Source organism: Nannospalax galili, unplaced genomic scaffold (assembly GCF_000622305.1).
Source record: "Nannospalax galili isolate Female #2095 unplaced genomic scaffold, S.galili_v1.0 scaffold63, whole genome shotgun sequence".
NCBI lineage: Eukaryota > Metazoa > Chordata > Mammalia > Rodentia > Spalacidae > Nannospalax > Nannospalax galili.
The window spans coordinates 1,802,124-1,819,496 of NW_008355272.1; the positions used below are offsets into that span (position 1 = coordinate 1,802,124).

The following is a 17,373-nucleotide window of genomic DNA, read 5'->3' on the forward strand; positions in this document are numbered from 1 at the left end:
TAATATTTTATTTGTTGTTTTAATTTTAGGGGTATGAGTATTGTGCCTGTGTGTAGGTAAGTGCACCCATGTCGTGCAATGCCCACGGATGACAGAAGAGGCTGTCAGATCCCCTGGAACTAGTTACAGACAGTTGTTAGCTGCCATGTGGGTGCTGGGATTCGAACCCGGGTCTTCTGCAAGAACAACCAGTGTTCTTAACCACTGAGCCATCTCTCCAGCCCAAGAATATTCTTATATGTAAAGTTTAGAGGCGAAATATAGGAAACTGTTAATGAACAAGAGCTCTGCCTTGCTAACATTTTCTGTATTCCTTTCTCTCTGAAGACACTTATCATACACAAAACATTATAAATGCCTGGGGCTGGAGAGATGGCTCAGTGGTTAAGAGCATTGGCTACTCTTGCAGAGGACCTGGGTTCGATTCCCAGCACCCACATGGCAGCTTCGAATCATCCTTAACTCCAGTTCCAGGGAAATCAGTCAATATGATTGAAACATGCTGGAGACAGAGCTGCTGGAGGGGACAGAGGATCCCAGTGCAGCACAGAGAAGGACAGGAGCCATATCACAGTTCCACTGGATCTATGGCCATTGTGGGAAGAATTCTGAGAATGAGGGCAGCTGAGGGCATTTCAGGCAGAGATTGCAATGAGTGAATACAGAGGTGGATTTCAACAATGAAATGAATCTGGTGTGACTTGTAGCAATATTGTAGGACAGAACAGCACTACTAATCAGACCATACAAGTAATCTTAGGCACCAGACTGTGAAGTCCACCATGTATGCCAGGTAAATCACAAAGTTGCAACAAAATCTGTAACATTGGGGTCTGCAAAATCTTGAGGATCTGACCTTTTCACAGCATCTATAGAGTCAAAGTTATTTTGGTATTAAAGCCACTATTATCCTTTTTTATTGTGTTTGCACTGATGGTGTGCCTCAGCACAAACCAAGGTAGTGGCACCATAGAGACCAGAAGTCATTATAACATTCTACACACGCACACATGCACGCACACACGCATGCATGCATGCCTGTGGGCGGGAGGGGGACTATCCACAGAAGAATGTCCTTGATGAAGTTCTATATATATTAAGTTCAAGCTTTAGGTACACATCTTTTTAGTATTGGTTGTGACAAACTGGAAGCATGTATAAAATCCTTCTGTACACAGAGGTAAGGTGGGCACCTAGAGAAACATCACTAGTGCAGCTGCTGTAAGATCTGAAGTGAACCAGCCACTTTTTGCATGGGTCAATTTTTTTTTTCTTAAAGAAGGACCTGGAAATGAACCAAGTGAGCTGTCATTCAAATGAAACAACTGACAGTATAGCTGATAAAATTCAGACTCACAGTTGAAAATAATTCTAGAAGACTTATGCTTGCTACTGTGAGTATACTTAAAGAAATTTCTGATAAGACTGGTAATGTTCATCAGTAATTGTGATTTTTCGTCTAGCACAGAATGAAGTGTTTCACTTTTATAAGAGTTATATCACTAAGAAAATAAAGCTTTTGCAAATGTCACAAAATCATGCATGGGTAAGGTATACTCAAAGTGCAAGATAGACCAGTGGATTTTATTATAACTGAGCACAAAAGTTCAGTAATGAATCCAGATTCTGTGCTGCAAGAAACTTAAGACTCTACCACCTGTCAATTATGAGTTAAGTAATACGAATGAAGATTATCACAATTACTTGATAAAGCCATTAAATACATCTCCCTTTTCTAACTATATACTTATGTTTGGCTGCATTTTCTTTCTTTCCTCTTCCTCCTCCCTCCTCTTTTTTAAGACAGGCTGTGTAGCACTGGTTGACCCTGACTTGCTATGTAGAAGAGTCTGCCCTTGAACTCAAGAGATCAGTCTGCTCTACCTCCTCCCAGTGCTAAAATTAAAGGCATGTGCCACCGTGTCCAGCTGGCTGCATTGTTTAGATGTTTTAGTCAAAACTCACAAAGAACTGAATATATAAGAAATATAAGAACCCAACTGTCCTCAAGCAGCAAAAGCACTTGCCACTAAAGCAAGACAATCTCAGTTCGATACACAAAGCCAACATAGTAGAAGGAAAGAGCCAACCCCTACAAGCTGCTCTTCTGACTGTGGCATTGATGTGCCGCCACACATTTTCATCCACAGACACATAAACACACACACACACACACAAATTAATTGAATCCAACTGCCCCCGTTAAGCTAGAAACTAACTTAAAACAATGTTACTCCTTTAATTTCTTTGTTCTGAATACTTAGTGTTCATAAAAATACTTTTTAAATTGAGTCTAGATTCTGAGTTGCTGTCAATGAACTAAATATTTTATGTATATTTTAATTAAATTTTTGTGCATTTCAGACAAAACATTTTAATTATCCTTATAGCCCCTCCCCCATCCATACCCTCCATAGTGTCTGCCCCCGCTCCCCGATTCCATGCTTTCTCTCATATATGTTAAGGCCTATTGAGTCAAGTTAGTATACCTAGAGGTCACTCAGTACAAGTTCATCCACTGGGGTCTACTCAATCTATCTAGAGTCTCTACCTTAAAGAAGATCATAAATATTTTTAAGTTGTCTGAATTTCAATAAATTATATATGAAGTAGTAAAGCATAAGCATTTCTAGATATAACTCACACAAACTAAACTTTTTCAGAGTTCTTCATAAAACTGAAAGTATACAAACAGTTCGAGTCCAAAAAGTTTGAGAGCTACTGGGTTGCAAAGTAAGGAACAGTATGTAATAAGTGAGAAAAGATGAATCTCTAACTCTACATTCTGAAGTGATTACATTTTACAGATACTTCAAAATAAAAACAAACAAAAAATACTCTATGAAAGCTGATGTCTCTTTAGATGAAGTCCAAACAATAGCATGATACTTTAAGTGGAACTACAATAATGAAAAGTCAGAATGGTTTTGAGAAGGTACTAAAGTTCTTAAGGTAAAGACTATTTCAATGACCTATGGACTTAATGAATTTAGCTGAAGGGACTAAGTTAACCACACATGGTAAAAGTTTATTTCACTTAAAAAATATTTTATTATTTTTATGTGTATGTGTGTATTGCCTGCATGTGTGTAAGTGCACCTGTGTCATGGTGTTGTGCAATGCCCACAGAGGACAGAAGAGAGCATCAGATCCCCTGGAACTGGAGTTATGGACATGGATGCTGGGATTTGAACCCCAGATAAGACCAGCCAGTGCTCTTAACTGCTAAGCCATCTCTTCAGCCCAGCTTATTTCACTCTTGAGACAAGTGCAAATGATCAACAGGTAAACTTTATGCCTATTTTAATGCAAATTCCAGTATTACTAATAGTATTAATGCCAAACAGAACAGCCAATGGTACACCTGATAATGCTATCGTTAAGAAGAGGATGAAGGGATGGGGAGCTAGCTCAGTTGATAAAGTGTTGCATGAGGACCTGAGTTTGGATCCCCAACATCCACACAAAAGCCAGGTACGGTACAGAGGTGTATATCTATAACCTCAATACTTGGGGGGAGGAGAGAGGGAAAGCCAGGATTCCTGGAAGTTACTGACCAGTCAGTGTAACAGGTTAAGTGAGCTCTAGGTTCTTTCTGAGAGACTTTGTCTCAAAAAATAAAATGGATTAGACTGAAGAGGTGGCTCCGCCGGTACTGGTGTTTGATGAAAAGCCTGTCAACCTGAGTTCAATCACCAAAACCCATATGGTGGAAGGAGAGAAATTTCTCCCACAAACTGTCCTCTGACCTCTGCATACATGATGTGGTGAGTGCATGCATGCACATACACGCAAACACAAACACACAGTTTCATTACTATTTATTAAACGCACACCTACACAAAGTAAATAAATTTAAAAAATTAAAATAAAGAGGAAAGTGACTGAGAAAGGCATATGACACCAACCTCTGGCCTCCATCTGCATATGCAGACATACACACAGCATTACTTTTCTGTTGCTCTGATAAAAACTATGACCAAAGCCATGTACAGAAGGAAGATTTTATTTGGGTTTATGGTTCCAGAGGGATAAGAGTCCATCATGGCAGGCAAGACTTGGTAGGAGGCTGCTGGAGAAGAAAGCTGAGCACTCACATCTTCAAGCAGGCAAATGAAGCAGAGATACAGTGAAACTGGAAGTGGGCAAGGCTATATACTCTCAAAGCCTGCCCCCATTCATGCTTCATCCAGTAAGGCAGTACCTCCTAAACCTCACAAACAGCATCACTAACTGGGGCCAAGTATTCGAACACTTGGAGCCCATTCAACTCCCACCCCCACCCCACAACGGATTTTGTCCAGATTTTAAGGAGTCAACCAATTAAAAAATATAAATAGACTTCTAAGTAGAAGCCTCTGACTATTTGACAACTACAAAATCCACTAATCACATTTTCTGAAGTAGACCTTCATTTACTAAGAAGGTCTCATCATTTAATTCTTGGGAAGGTAACATGAAGAGCTACACACAATGATAAGAATAGAAGGTAAAAAACATGGCACAAGAGGTTTCATAAAGTTATCTCTGCCTGCCAAAACTCAGTTCTCTTTCCTCCTTGTGGTAAGTACAGGAGGGGTATGGGGGAATGTAAAGGAAAAAATACACACATCTCTTCTAAATAAATACTTTGTCAAATTAAAAACTAATGACAGGTGTCTGTCATATGTTTTCATTACTATTAAGAAGAATGATCAAAAAGAACATTTGTTCTGTTAAAAATGGATGTCAATATTTATAGTTCTATCTATTACAGTTAAAATGGACCAGCAATTCCTCCATTTAGCAACAGCTGTTGAAATTTCCTCTCAGTGTGTATATCTTAAAGAGAGACCAGCTTTGAAGATATTTGCTAATTCCCTCTTTTAACTTTAGAGTTTTACAATTAACTCTCTCCATTAGCTACATTAGTTGGTTATATGATAAATGCTTTTCAGAGGACAAACAGTTCCCTAGTCTTTTCTTATTTTAAAAGTCTATTTATTGGGGCTGGAGAGATGGTTCAGCAGTTAAGAGCGCTCTTACAAAGGACCTTAGTTTGATTCCCAGCACCCATGTCGGGTAGCTTACAAAGATCTGAAACTCTAGCTCTAGTGGAATATGATGCTTCTGGCCTCCCTTAGAACCTGCACTCACATGTACAAACCCACATAACCCCTTCCCCATGCATGCACACACACAGAATTAAAAATAAAAATGTAAAGTCTATTCCTATCATGCCTATTCTACGTTGGGGCATAAAAGAAGAGGCTATAAAGAAAAGGATGCTTAACTCTTAAGCAATCTGGGTCTTTCCTTGGCAGTTTCCATCCTGCACCAATGGAATATGCTTAGCTCAGTCTCAGATACCATACCAAGACTTGAGTTCAGTTACCTCTTCGCTTTCCCCATCTCACACTAAGATTTTCATCATCTTCCCTTTCAATTTTTGTTCTCTTCTTCTTTACTCTCCTGAAGAGGGGCTGGAGACATGGCTCAGGGGGTAAGAGCACTGGTTGTTCTTGCAGAGGAACTAGGATCGATTCCCAGCACCCACACAGCCGCTAACAACCATCCCTAACTCCAATTTCAGGGAATCCTCATCCTCTTCTGAGCTCCACAGGAAGTGCACAACACAGGTGCACTTACATACATGCAGGTAATACATTCATACACAGAAAATAAAAATAGTAAAAATGAAAAAGAAGAATCAAGGTAGCTTTGCATACCAGTCATGTTTCAGGACACCTTCCTGTTTATCTGTAGATAGATGATACCAGACAACCAGTAGGCTGAGTGCAAGGTTAAAAGAACAGCAAGACTAGCCTAGCTGAGCTTGATAATGCATACCTGTAATCCTAGCAAAGGCAGGAGCGTCAGAAATTCAATGTTATCCTCAGCCACACAGCACATTTAACCTAAGGCCAGCCTAGGCTACATGAGATGTCTCAATTCTCCAGGATGGATGGATGGATGGATGGAGGGAGGGAGGAAGGAAGGAAGGAAGGAAGGAAGGAAGGAAGGAAGGAAGGAATCAGCAAGACTGATTCAGAGGTCTTATTCATTAAAGGAAATGTACTTGCATCATTTTTTAAATCACTGCTACTTCTCAAAGAGCCATGCCAGAGACAGACATATGGTAATACAGGTTGCCATCAGGAATAAAACAAAGAAGTTTGGCATCACAAAGCACTGAAGAGCTTGCTGACTTCACTCACCCCCATTCACTTGCCCTAGAGCCAGCTAAAACTAGTATCTTCCAGTAGGAGTCCAACAACAACCAAGCAAGGGTTAACTCTGGCACTAAACAGCAGTTGACAACCATCTGTATTCATTATGGCCAGCATCTCTTAAGGACCTCTAGCAACTTCACAGAAGTCTGAGGGGCAATGGGAGAGGAAGAGAAGGGTAGGCCAATGACAAAAATCTATGGAACACAGTCTCTGTGTTTGTTTGTAGACAGGGTCTCACTATGTAGCCCTAGCTGGCCTAGAACTCCCTATGTAGACCAAGATGGCTCACAGAGGTCTGCCTGTCTTTGCCTTCCAGGTATTGGGATTAAAGGTGTGGGGCCTGAACACAGTCTTAACAATTAGAAAGCATATAAATTTAAAAAGCATTATTTTACACATCTCTCTGCATTCCTTTAATGGGTTCAGATGCAGCAGCAACTGTAAGAAAGCCAAAATTTAATTCCTTTTCCTGACTCGGGTAAAGAACAGCTCAGCCAAGAAGAAAAACAATCCACTGGGCTTGATGTGAAGCAGACACAGTACCAGGTTTCAGTACTAATGAGAGAGGAGGGCCAGAGCTACATTTCCCTTGTTTCCATTGATTCTATTATGAAAACCTAATGACTCCTAGGAAGGAACACAACCTATTGTGTTGTGCACACTGGCATTATGGACAGGAACTACTCCATGACAAAATAACCATGACATATCTATCATTTTCTGGAATTGCAATGAAAAGACTGACTCCTTATTTTAAGGAAAGCAACGTTGTCAACAGGGAAAAATCCTGAGTGAAATATTTCAGCAGATTTCTACTTGATTCCTGATGGTGTAAAGCCACCAGAAGGGAACAGGACATGGTATAGAGAGACCTAAACAAAAGACAATCCTTCCTCTCAGTCCACCTGGCCCAGATATCAATGCCTAGTTCACGTCTTTGTTTCTCTTAACAAAGCATCTTCAGGGAAAGTCCAAATCTTAGTTTATCCATTTTGAATAGCATCCTGGTATTACACAAAAAAACATGAGAAATTTGTAAAAGACAAATGCATTTAGTAAATGCACAATAGTACCATCTCCTGGAGGACAGAAACACACTGCAACAGCACAATTTACTGTTGTAACTTTGTTCTAAGTGTCTAAAGTGAGGTACTCGTATAGGGATATATACATAATTTCTCCTTCCCCTCCTGCTTATAAGTCACTGTAGGGCATTGCACAATCCCTGGCCTTGCAAGCATAGAATGAGAGGGAAATACTCATGGGCTCCTTAGAATAAATGTATGGTTGCCACTGAGGAGAGATTGTATACTACATGGGTTCTGGGGCTCTCATCATGCATAGTCCTTCCAGACTGGCCCAGGCTCTGGTCCAATCTTCACAGGCCTATATGTCATCTGGTGTATGGCTTCTTCAGCCAGGAAAGGTCCAAGTCCAACTCCCTCTGTCTGTAGACCCTTCTGCTTAAATAGACATTGGCTTGCAGGTGGTTTAGGAGGGAAATTAAATACAACAGAAGAAGAAAGAATGGCTAATAAATAATGATGTAAATATAAAAACAGACTGGGGCTGGGGAGATAGCTCAGTAGGTAAGATGCTTGCCTGAGAACCTGTTTGAGCTCCAGAACCCATGTTTTAATTTTAAAAAGAAAAGAAAGCCTGATGTGATGGCACAAAACTGCAATAATTTCAGCACTGGGTAGGTGGAAAGAGGCAGAGCCCTAGGGCTTGATAGCCAGCTAGCCTAGTCAACTTGGAGAATTCCAAGCCATTGAGACTCTCAAAAAAAGCCAAGGTGGATAGGTCCTCAGGAATGACATCTGTGGTTGACCACTGCCCTACACATGTACACACACACATGCTTATGAACACCTAAGGAAAAAACTGACCACAATAAAAATTTACACAAGTACATTTTCCAGATGTTAAGATTTTCATAGCAACATAAGATAAAGAGTACTGAAAAAGAAATCCTATGATTTTGCTTTTTCTGGGGCTACCAGGAAATAAATTGTGTGAAGGAAATGGAAAGCACAAGACTGATTCATTTCTCACGTCATTTTGTCCACATGGTAGCACAGTTGGAAAACATCATTAAACAAAACCAGATTCCTATGTGACTCATACAGGCTGCTCATTTGGAACCAATGACCCTTCCCAGTAGATGGCATTTTTTGTTAAGACTTCAAGGATGGTAATATACAATAAGCATATAGAAAAAGAGAGATACCATGCTCTGGACAGACAATAGGGAATGGAATTTTAAATCTATCCAGATCACTCCAGTGTGATTTGCACACGCCCAGCCAAAGCCTCCAAAAACCTGTATCAGATGGCTATCCGCTAAAAGGAAGTACTCTAAAGCCACAGGGCAGCAGATGCAAAGCTTATCAGCCACAAAACAGATTAAGTGTGCACATTCAGCTGTACCCTTCCCATAATTTTTGAAAAGGTCTGAGGGTAGAGGGAGAGGACTAAAGGAATCAATGAAGTAGAGGGAGGGGTCTCTGAGTAGTAGACTGGACCTATTTATGACTCTCCTTGATAGAACACATGCAGTATTCTTGGAGAAATACTGGATAGGCTTCCAGGAGCCCCTGATTACTTCAGTAACACCGGGTGAACTATAAGTTGGAGGTAGACTAGAAGAAAGAGGTTTAAAGAGGTGTTAACCACTAACTGGCTAGAGAGATGATGGCCGGTGCTTTGAGGAGTGCCTAGGGTACAAGTTCATTTCTGGCTAACTTAAGGGTATAGACCTCATGATCACCAAGACTCCTCTCTACATTAAGAGTCAATGAGGACAATTATTTCTTGGAGATTTCAGATTTCTGTAGTTATGTAATCTGGAACATAAACAAGAAATCTTTAAATATTTCTACTACAGTTTTTCCTGTCACCCATGCTGTATTTTTCCAAAACAAACAAACAAACAAACAAATAAATAAACAAACCAGAGGAAGTGGAGAGATGGCTCCAATTGAAGTCTCTTTCTCCAAGGAGATTCTAGCAATAAAATAATTTTTAATGTTTTTCTACTTATCCCCTACTCCATTTTCCTTTGGTTGAGTATAAATTCCCCAGACACACTGCCACCACCCTCAAGTTACCTTACATTCTAAATAGGAGGATTACATGTGAACACGTGGGTATCCATGTTTGTGTGCATGCATATATGTATGGGTATATATGATGTGAATTTCTGGAAGCTCAAAGTCAAATTTGTACACCCCAAGTGTCCACTGTGAAACTGTACTTTGTATAATTATTCCTATTACAATTAGCTCAGTTTTAGAAATCTCTTGCCACTATCTTCAGTGGGAATATCTAAAGCAAAACTGTTCCAGGATATTTCACCACAGAACAAGGTTCCAAAACTTCAGTAGTAATCAATTCAGACAACTTAGCCAGGGCAGGATATGACCTATAGACAAGGAAGGCTAGCATAGTGTGTGGTTTTCCTAACTCTGAGATTTGAGTTAGGTTTAAAGATGTTCTACATGTGCTTCTAAAAGTATTGTTTACCTAAAGTTTACTGATGATGTTTCACCACCAGCTAATTTTCTTTGGAAGACTTTACATATGCACAGGTATAAAAATAGTTAAAGACAATGTCACAACAACTATTTATATCCATTAGCAGTCACAGAGCTTTGGGAGTTCTCAAAATGGAAGAATGCCTATAATCACTGCATGAAGTCAAAGAAGGAGTGAGAATAAAAATTTTCACTAGATGAATGGAAATATTAAAGCAGAAGTGCTACTATTCCCATGTGGTTCACGCACTATTAAATACAACCATTCTTCATACTTCTATGAACAAATGCTAACTTTTCTCAATTTCCTGCCTTCATTTCTTAAACTTGGGTTACTGTTAGATCAGATACTTGCAAACTGGGGTTTTCTGAAGTTTAGGGGATTTTAAAACCTTTGAAGTGTTAGATGTTTTAAAAAGTACAAGCATGTAAGGCTGCAAAGGACCCCAACAGATCCTTAAACCTATCCCTGTTCTTTCTGATACCGCCTGTGCTACATGTTTATTACCCCCAAAATACCATACGTTTCAGACCAGTGTCCCTCTCTTTGGGCTCCACAAACATGCTAATGGTATCCAATATGCCATGCTACACACACTGCATTCACACACTGCAACTGTGCCTGCGTGTGCTGGTTTGCTTTGACTAGACTATATGTATACCAAAGGCAGAGGCAGTAACTTTCTAAAACTCTCTACATATCTGATGCCATACCTAGACTATGAAAGGGTACTCATCTTACTAAGTAAATGAATGAAATCAACCCACAGGCAGCCGTGGAGACTCAACATATGAAATTAATATCCCTGAAGCTGAGTGAAGCAAACAATTAACTCCATCTACCCTCTCAATAGTCAATCAGCAAGACATTATTAGGCATCTTCTTAAAATACATAACAGCTAATTCAAGTCTGTAATTGCCCGAATTATAGGCACCATGTACTATGTATTGACTAACTTTTTTGTTTTAGATTTTCTACTATAGAAGCCTTCTCATCTAAGAGATAAAACAAAGCAACTCTAAGTTAGAGATCAGAGGCAAAACACAGGTTTCCTAAGATATCACCTCATGACGACACTGCCAAATCTACCAACAGATAATGGTTTTACTGAAGATTTTACGTCTAGTATACATCAAGCAAAATAATACTTCAATCCTTTAAAAAATGTATCCAGAGGGAAGAATTTAGCATTAAAAGGTTGTTTTAATAAATAACCCTACAACTATATTTTAACACAACTGATTAAATAACTTTCTCTTTCCACTAAAAATATGAGTGTGTCAACGACTATTTTCATATCAGCATCTGTGAATACTGAACTCAGAGAACATTTACTGAGTCAAGTACTGAACAAATCACTGGGCACCCCAAGAATAAGCATAAAGTGGCACGAAAATTTAACTGATTGCTACGATGGCCTGATACAATAAATTTTTTTCCAAGAGCATTTTAAAAAGTCTACTACCTAAAATCACCACCCATAGTCTTAACAGAAAGTATGATATTTAAAAAAAAATTAAAATAAGGTAAGAAATGGTCTTTAATTCTATCACTCAGGAGGCAGAGGCAGACTGATCTCTATGGGAGTGTGTAATCAATCAGGGTTACACAGTGAGAAAGGAAGAAGAGGGAGGGAGAGAAGAAAGAAGGGAACAAGAAAAAGGAAAAGGAGGAAGAGAGGGAGGGAGGACAGACATGGGAATGTAATATAACTGAAAACCCCAAAGGAAAACATTTAAGGAAAATGTTAAGAGTTAAAAATCTGGTTGTCTAGGCTGGGTGTAGTGGTGCACGCTTTTAATCCCAGCTCTTGGGAGGCAGAGGCAGGCAGATCTCTGTGAGTTCAAGGCTGTCCTGGTCTACATAGTGAGTTCCAGATCAGCTGGGGCTACAGGGAGATCCAGGTCTCAAAAAAGAAAAAAACAAAAAACAAAAACAAAAAGAATCTGACTTGTCAGCTGGGTGTGGTGGCACATGCCTTTGATCCCAGCACTTGGGAGGCAGGCAGATCTCTGTTAGTTCCAGGCCGACCTGGTCTACATAGTGAGTTCTAGGCTAGCTGGGGCTATAGGGTCTTGTCTCAAAAAGACAAAAAAAATAAAAAAAAAAAAAAAAAAAGAAAAAAGAAAAAGAAAAAGAAAAAAATCTGGTTGTCAAGAAAAGTCTCATTTTTTTAAGTCCCTCATGACTGTCCATTGGTTCAACCCACAAGATATACTCCAACCCTTATGAACTTATTCCAATCCTTTCAGAAGTGTGTGATGGTCAAAAATGAAGAGCTAGAACAAAAATCAGAGATAATCTAACCAGTATATATATGAGAGAAAATGAAAGCAAGAGAAAATTAAATTGGTCAAGGTCATTTTAAAATGTATAACTAGGCAGTTGAAGAGATGGCTTAGTGGTTAAAAGCACTGGCTGCTATTTTAGAGGGCCCAGATTCAGTTCTCAGCACCCACACGGTGGCTAAAAAAATGTTCATAACTCCAGTTCCAGGGGATTTAATGCCCTCCTCTGGCCTCTGCACACATAAAAATAAGCAAAAATGAATTTTTGATGCATAACCAAATCATTAAATTATACCCTTGCACACATTATCTCTTAACAGTTTTCCAATAGAGTTTTGCCACTTGTGGCTCTATGGGTGTTTTTGTTTTTTGGGTTTTTGTTTTGTTTTGTTTTCAAGGCTTATCTTTTTTACAACTATACTGTAAATCGGCAGAAGCAGTCACTGAAAATTTCCTGGAAATTCTCCATTTAGGACTTAGGGGAAGCATCCAAAAAAAGAAACCTAGGAGTAAGTTTTCTTGTGGTTAATGCTAGTGATAGCATTGTACCCAAAGGAATAGTTAAGGAGTAGGGAGCTGGTTTTCTTAACTATCAAATGGGTGCAGAGAAAACTTATTGGCAACTCACAAAGAGGCCAAGCTGCCTTTCCTGAGGGGAAGGAGACAAGACTACAAATCATGTATGTACATATGACAGAAACCAAGCTGGTATGGAATTTAAAGCTTCATCTCTGCTGGCTAGCTAGCTTTCTTAGTACTCTGAAGGTGATATAAATGTTACCAGCAGAGAAAGGCAATTACCAGCCTTACCCAGCAGTGAACCCTGGCAAGCCACAATAACAACTGGCTTGGCAAAATATGTCCACTGATTCAACAGTGGTACAAATGTCATGGGAATAAACAAATACCTTCTGATTGGATTTAAGGCCTGCTTCACAAAATGCAGCCCATGCCTGATACTGTTGCTAAGGCCAAGAACCTGTAGCCAGACAGGTAACAGGCCATAGGGGAGAACATACTACTATCATTCTGCTAAACACAGGTAGTATTAAACTGACTCCTAATGATTTATTCTAATACACAGAGATTAATGCATCTCTCAACTCTCACCAGGGAAGTTTCTTCTTGCAGTAAATGGTGACTAACACAGACAGCCACAACTGGCCAACATGCAAGAATAAGAGATTATGGAGTGTTCAAGCCTAATAAGACACCAATATCAAACCCTCTCCTCCTAAGGCTTAGGGACCACTGTGGAACTGGGGTAGCACAACTGTATGATAGCAGAGATACTTTTTTAAAAGTCCTTTTAGAAAAATAAAAACTTTTAGTACAGTGACATCATGTAAGCCACTTTGAATGTACCTGTCAGATGAGTTACCAAGTAGCTTGGCAACTTCCCTATTTTCCTGCTGTAACTGAGCTTGAAAGCTATCAACAGCCAACAAGAAGCAGGAAAAAAAAAAATTTTTTTTTTTTTGGTCTTTTTGAGACAGGGTTTCCCTGTAGCCCCAGCTGGCCTGGAACTCATGATGTAGACCAGGCTGGCCTTGAACTCACCGAGATCCATCTGCCTCTGCCTCTGCCTCCAAAGTGCTGGGATTAAAGGCATGTGCCACCACGCCCGGCAGGAAGCAGGAAAAATTTTAACCAACACCTGGGCACAAACTCCTGAACATATGGAAACAAAGGTCTGACACTTAAGATGAGGGAAAGAACACAATGTTCCCATTAATAATTATAAAGGAGGAGCTGGAGAGATAGCTCAGCAGTTAAGAGCACTGACTGCTCTTGCACAGAGTTTGGTTCCCAGCATCCACAAGGCTATATACAACTCCAGTTCCAGAGGATGTGGCGTCCTCTTCTGGCCTCCGAAGGTATTGTACAACACTAATACATTTACAAAGAACACTCATATACATCAAATAAAAATAATAAATACAATATTTTAAAATAAAAAAGAGAATAAAGAGGGGCTGGGTTTGGTGGCACACGCTTTTAATCCTAGCACTTGGGAGGCAGAGGCAGGCAGATCTCTGTGAGTTCAAGACCAGCCTGGTTTAAATGCCAGTGGGAGTTACTGGGAGAACCTGTCTTAATAACCCAAAATATATGAATGAATGAACAGAGAATTCAAGAAGATGTTAAGTTTATGGCCATACCATCCTAAGTGTACCCAATCTTGACAAGAAGATGTTAATAGGAGAGTCCAAGACCAACACTGTAATGATCACAACTTAGAAGATACTAAATATTATTCTATGAAGAGCTAAGAATGAGAATTCACTTAAATTGATGTGTAGGTGTTTAACTACAAAACAGAGATAATGGTTTTGATTGGAAATGCTTTCTTGACAGAGAAAGGATGTTAAAGAGTACACTTTCCCAGTAAACTAACGTTCACCATACGGGATTTTACAGTTGTCCTTGAACGTATTTGTTCTCATATTTGGCTACTATTTTCATGGACATCCTGACAAGATACAATGGCTTTCAGGATTAACCATCCCATAGACCTAATAAGCTTATGTAATGAGCATTTGGAAACAAATTTTTTTAAAGATACCTCAGTAAACAGACACTCATCTCTTTCTGAATGAACTTGGCCATATCTTTAAAAAACAAACAAACAAAAGATCCCTACTAGTTGCAGGAATTTTATATTAGTTTCTAACACAGAGGCAAAGAAAGCAGAATCTGAAATTTTTCCCTGACTACAAAGGATCATACTCTCAAACGACTTTTGTCCCAGAGGTCTTTGCTTTTCTAAGCACAAATTTGCCGTCATTTGCTTCTCATTGACCATGTGCTGCTATACTTTTTCATACCATTCTTTAAGCAGAAGCAGAAGCAGAAGAAAAAAAGCAAGCCTAGAGAAATCTTAAAGACTGCTGCACCAAAAGCAAGCTCTTAAGATAAATACTATCTTGGCAATGTTTAGATGCAGCCAAACAGACTCAATAGTAAGAATATATGTTAAACCAGTTTTGGGGCTGGAAGAGATGGTTCAATGGTTAAGAGTACTTGCCGCTTTTGCAGAGGATCTGGGTTCTGTATATAGCACCCACATGACTGCTATAAAACCGTACGTAACTCCAGTTCTGAGGGGGATATGATGCTGTCTTCTGGTATCTTGTAGGCATTGCATGCACATGGTGCACTTATATATAAATGAAACCACTCATATGTATAAAATAAAAATAAATTAATCAAAAACAATTTTTTCCCAAAGCTTGAAGTGGTTTAGATCCTAAAATGACAAGAAAAATTTCTCCAACTATAACAGAAAGCATGAGAGTATAATGCAATATGTTTTGAATCTGAGTATGCACTATTCAAGGACACTTGATTGAAAAACAAAACCCATCCTAAACCAAGTGAATTCAATTTCTTAAAAGTATCCTTAAGAGAACTCTTCAAGCAGGAAACAACTGTATAAAGAAAAAATTTAGTAGTATAGAAGTTGTGTTCTAGCTCAGTTAACAGTTAACTAATGGTGAAACAAGGCAAGTCAAATTGTCCTGAATTACTGCTACAAAGCAAAGATACTAGATAATCTTTAAGGTCCCTTCAAATTTAAAAGTCTTAGAAATAAGCCAAGTTCCACGTCTCCCAACTTAAATTATATGATGCTCTTCTTGATGCTTCTATAATATAAATTCAATAGTCCCTCAGTCCTCCAACCTCAGAAAAGGTAACAAAAGATAAGTCTAGACCCCCCCTACCCCAAAACTACAATAGCAAGAAGAGGCAATGTTGAATATTAAATTAAAATGTTGATAATACTTAACAAATCACAAACATGAAATGCTTAATGTAAATTAACCTTATTATGTGTACAGTAATGGCTTTACCTCCTAATTTTGAATAATTTCCAACCCAGAGAAATTAAGAAATCTGCAGTATTTAATACATATATTTTTCCTGACGATATAAGCAAACATTAATCTTGATGTAGTCCAATTCCTTTATGCACCATGATTCTGAAGTACTTATTTCTCTAAAGTAAGGGCTTATAGTACATGGTAAGTAGATCAAAAAATAAGAAATCACTCCTTGATTTATATGACAGGCATTAGATCACTGGACTAAGAAAACAGGAACTTTAAGTTTTCTCTTTAAAAATGGTTTCAGTATTTACATTTATTAGGAAACTGTCACAAGCTCTCCATCACTCTAGCTTTGCAGGTCATCAGACAAATGCATTTGTTCTGCCACCATTTGGAAGAGAATGAGTCAATGACTCAATGACTGGCCTATTCCCAAAGCCAAAACAAAGCCTGGACATATGTCAGAACATTTGGACTAAGTAATACTGAACAAATGCCACTCCACCCTCAACTATAATCACAAGCTCAGTCAACCCTTTTGACCAAACACTAAGACACTAGATAGTTAAGGCTAAGGTGATGAGTAGAGATGAAAAAATTGAGTTATACAGAGGCTAAGCTAATCATCTGAATTTAGGATAAATAGAACTGAACTCTCTGATTAAATACGGAATTATTACATGATCCAGGAATTCTAGGTAGGTACATGAAAACATGTCTATATTAATTGTGCATGTGGGGGCATATATCCCCATAGAAGCAGTATGATTTCTGACAGCCACAGCCAAAACCTTAAAACTTTCCAATACCCACAAAAATGTAGCATATCTATATAATGGACTACTATCTGGCAATCACCAATGCTACAACATGGATGAACTTCAAAATACTATGCTAAATCGCTAACGCCAGTCAAAAAGAACCTAAGCTGTATAATTCCGTTTACATGAAGTTCAAGAACAGGCAATGTATAGAAAGCGAAAGTACATTAATGACTTCCAGCAGCTGAATAGGGGGAGGAACAGGAGGGGTGGATCACAAGTGGGTATGGGATTTTTCAAGTGATGAAGCTTAACTACAACAATACATCTTCATTTCAAAACAGAATGAGAGAAAGAGTGAAACACTGTTCTGTCCAACCCTGTAACAAAACCAAGGCCACAGAGCAGACAAACAGACTAAGCTAAACATACTCTGTGTCCATACAGGCTTGCAGATGCCACTTACCGCCTGGGTCTCCGGGCCTTGCTTCATCTGAGGTATAGTAGATCCACTTTCTACAGCCACCTCCTCAGAAGGAGGGCTGGTCTTAATCAGAAAACCCACTTCATCTTCAGCTTTAGTGTCTGGCATTTCTGAAAAGAGTAAGGGTTATACAGAGTGAGTGCATTTAAGAAAAAATTGACTACTGTGCCTTACTATTTACACAACAAACTCTGGGTTTCATGTGTTTTGTTTGTTTTTCCATCAAACACCAAAGTCAGGAGCTGGTGTCATTTCTAACC

The 17,373-nt window shown here is 39.0% G+C and overlaps 1 protein-coding gene across 7 annotated transcripts in view; it reads right to left on the bottom strand.

The window, feature by feature from the left end:
- Akap13 (A-kinase anchoring protein 13) overlaps positions 1 to 17,373 on the bottom strand; it is a 370,808-nt gene that overhangs the window by 152,795 nt on the left and 200,640 nt on the right. For all 7 annotated transcript variants that reach the window (XR_003846961.1, XM_029555684.1, XM_029555683.1 and 4 more), the window contains exon 8: positions 17,096 to 17,223. Coding sequence is in view for 6 of the 7 variants with exons in the window: in XM_029555684.1 (XP_029411544.1) it covers positions 17,096 to 17,223 (128 nt within the window). In the remaining variant the exon portion in view is untranslated. The remainder of the gene's footprint in view (positions 1 to 17,095; positions 17,224 to 17,373) is intronic.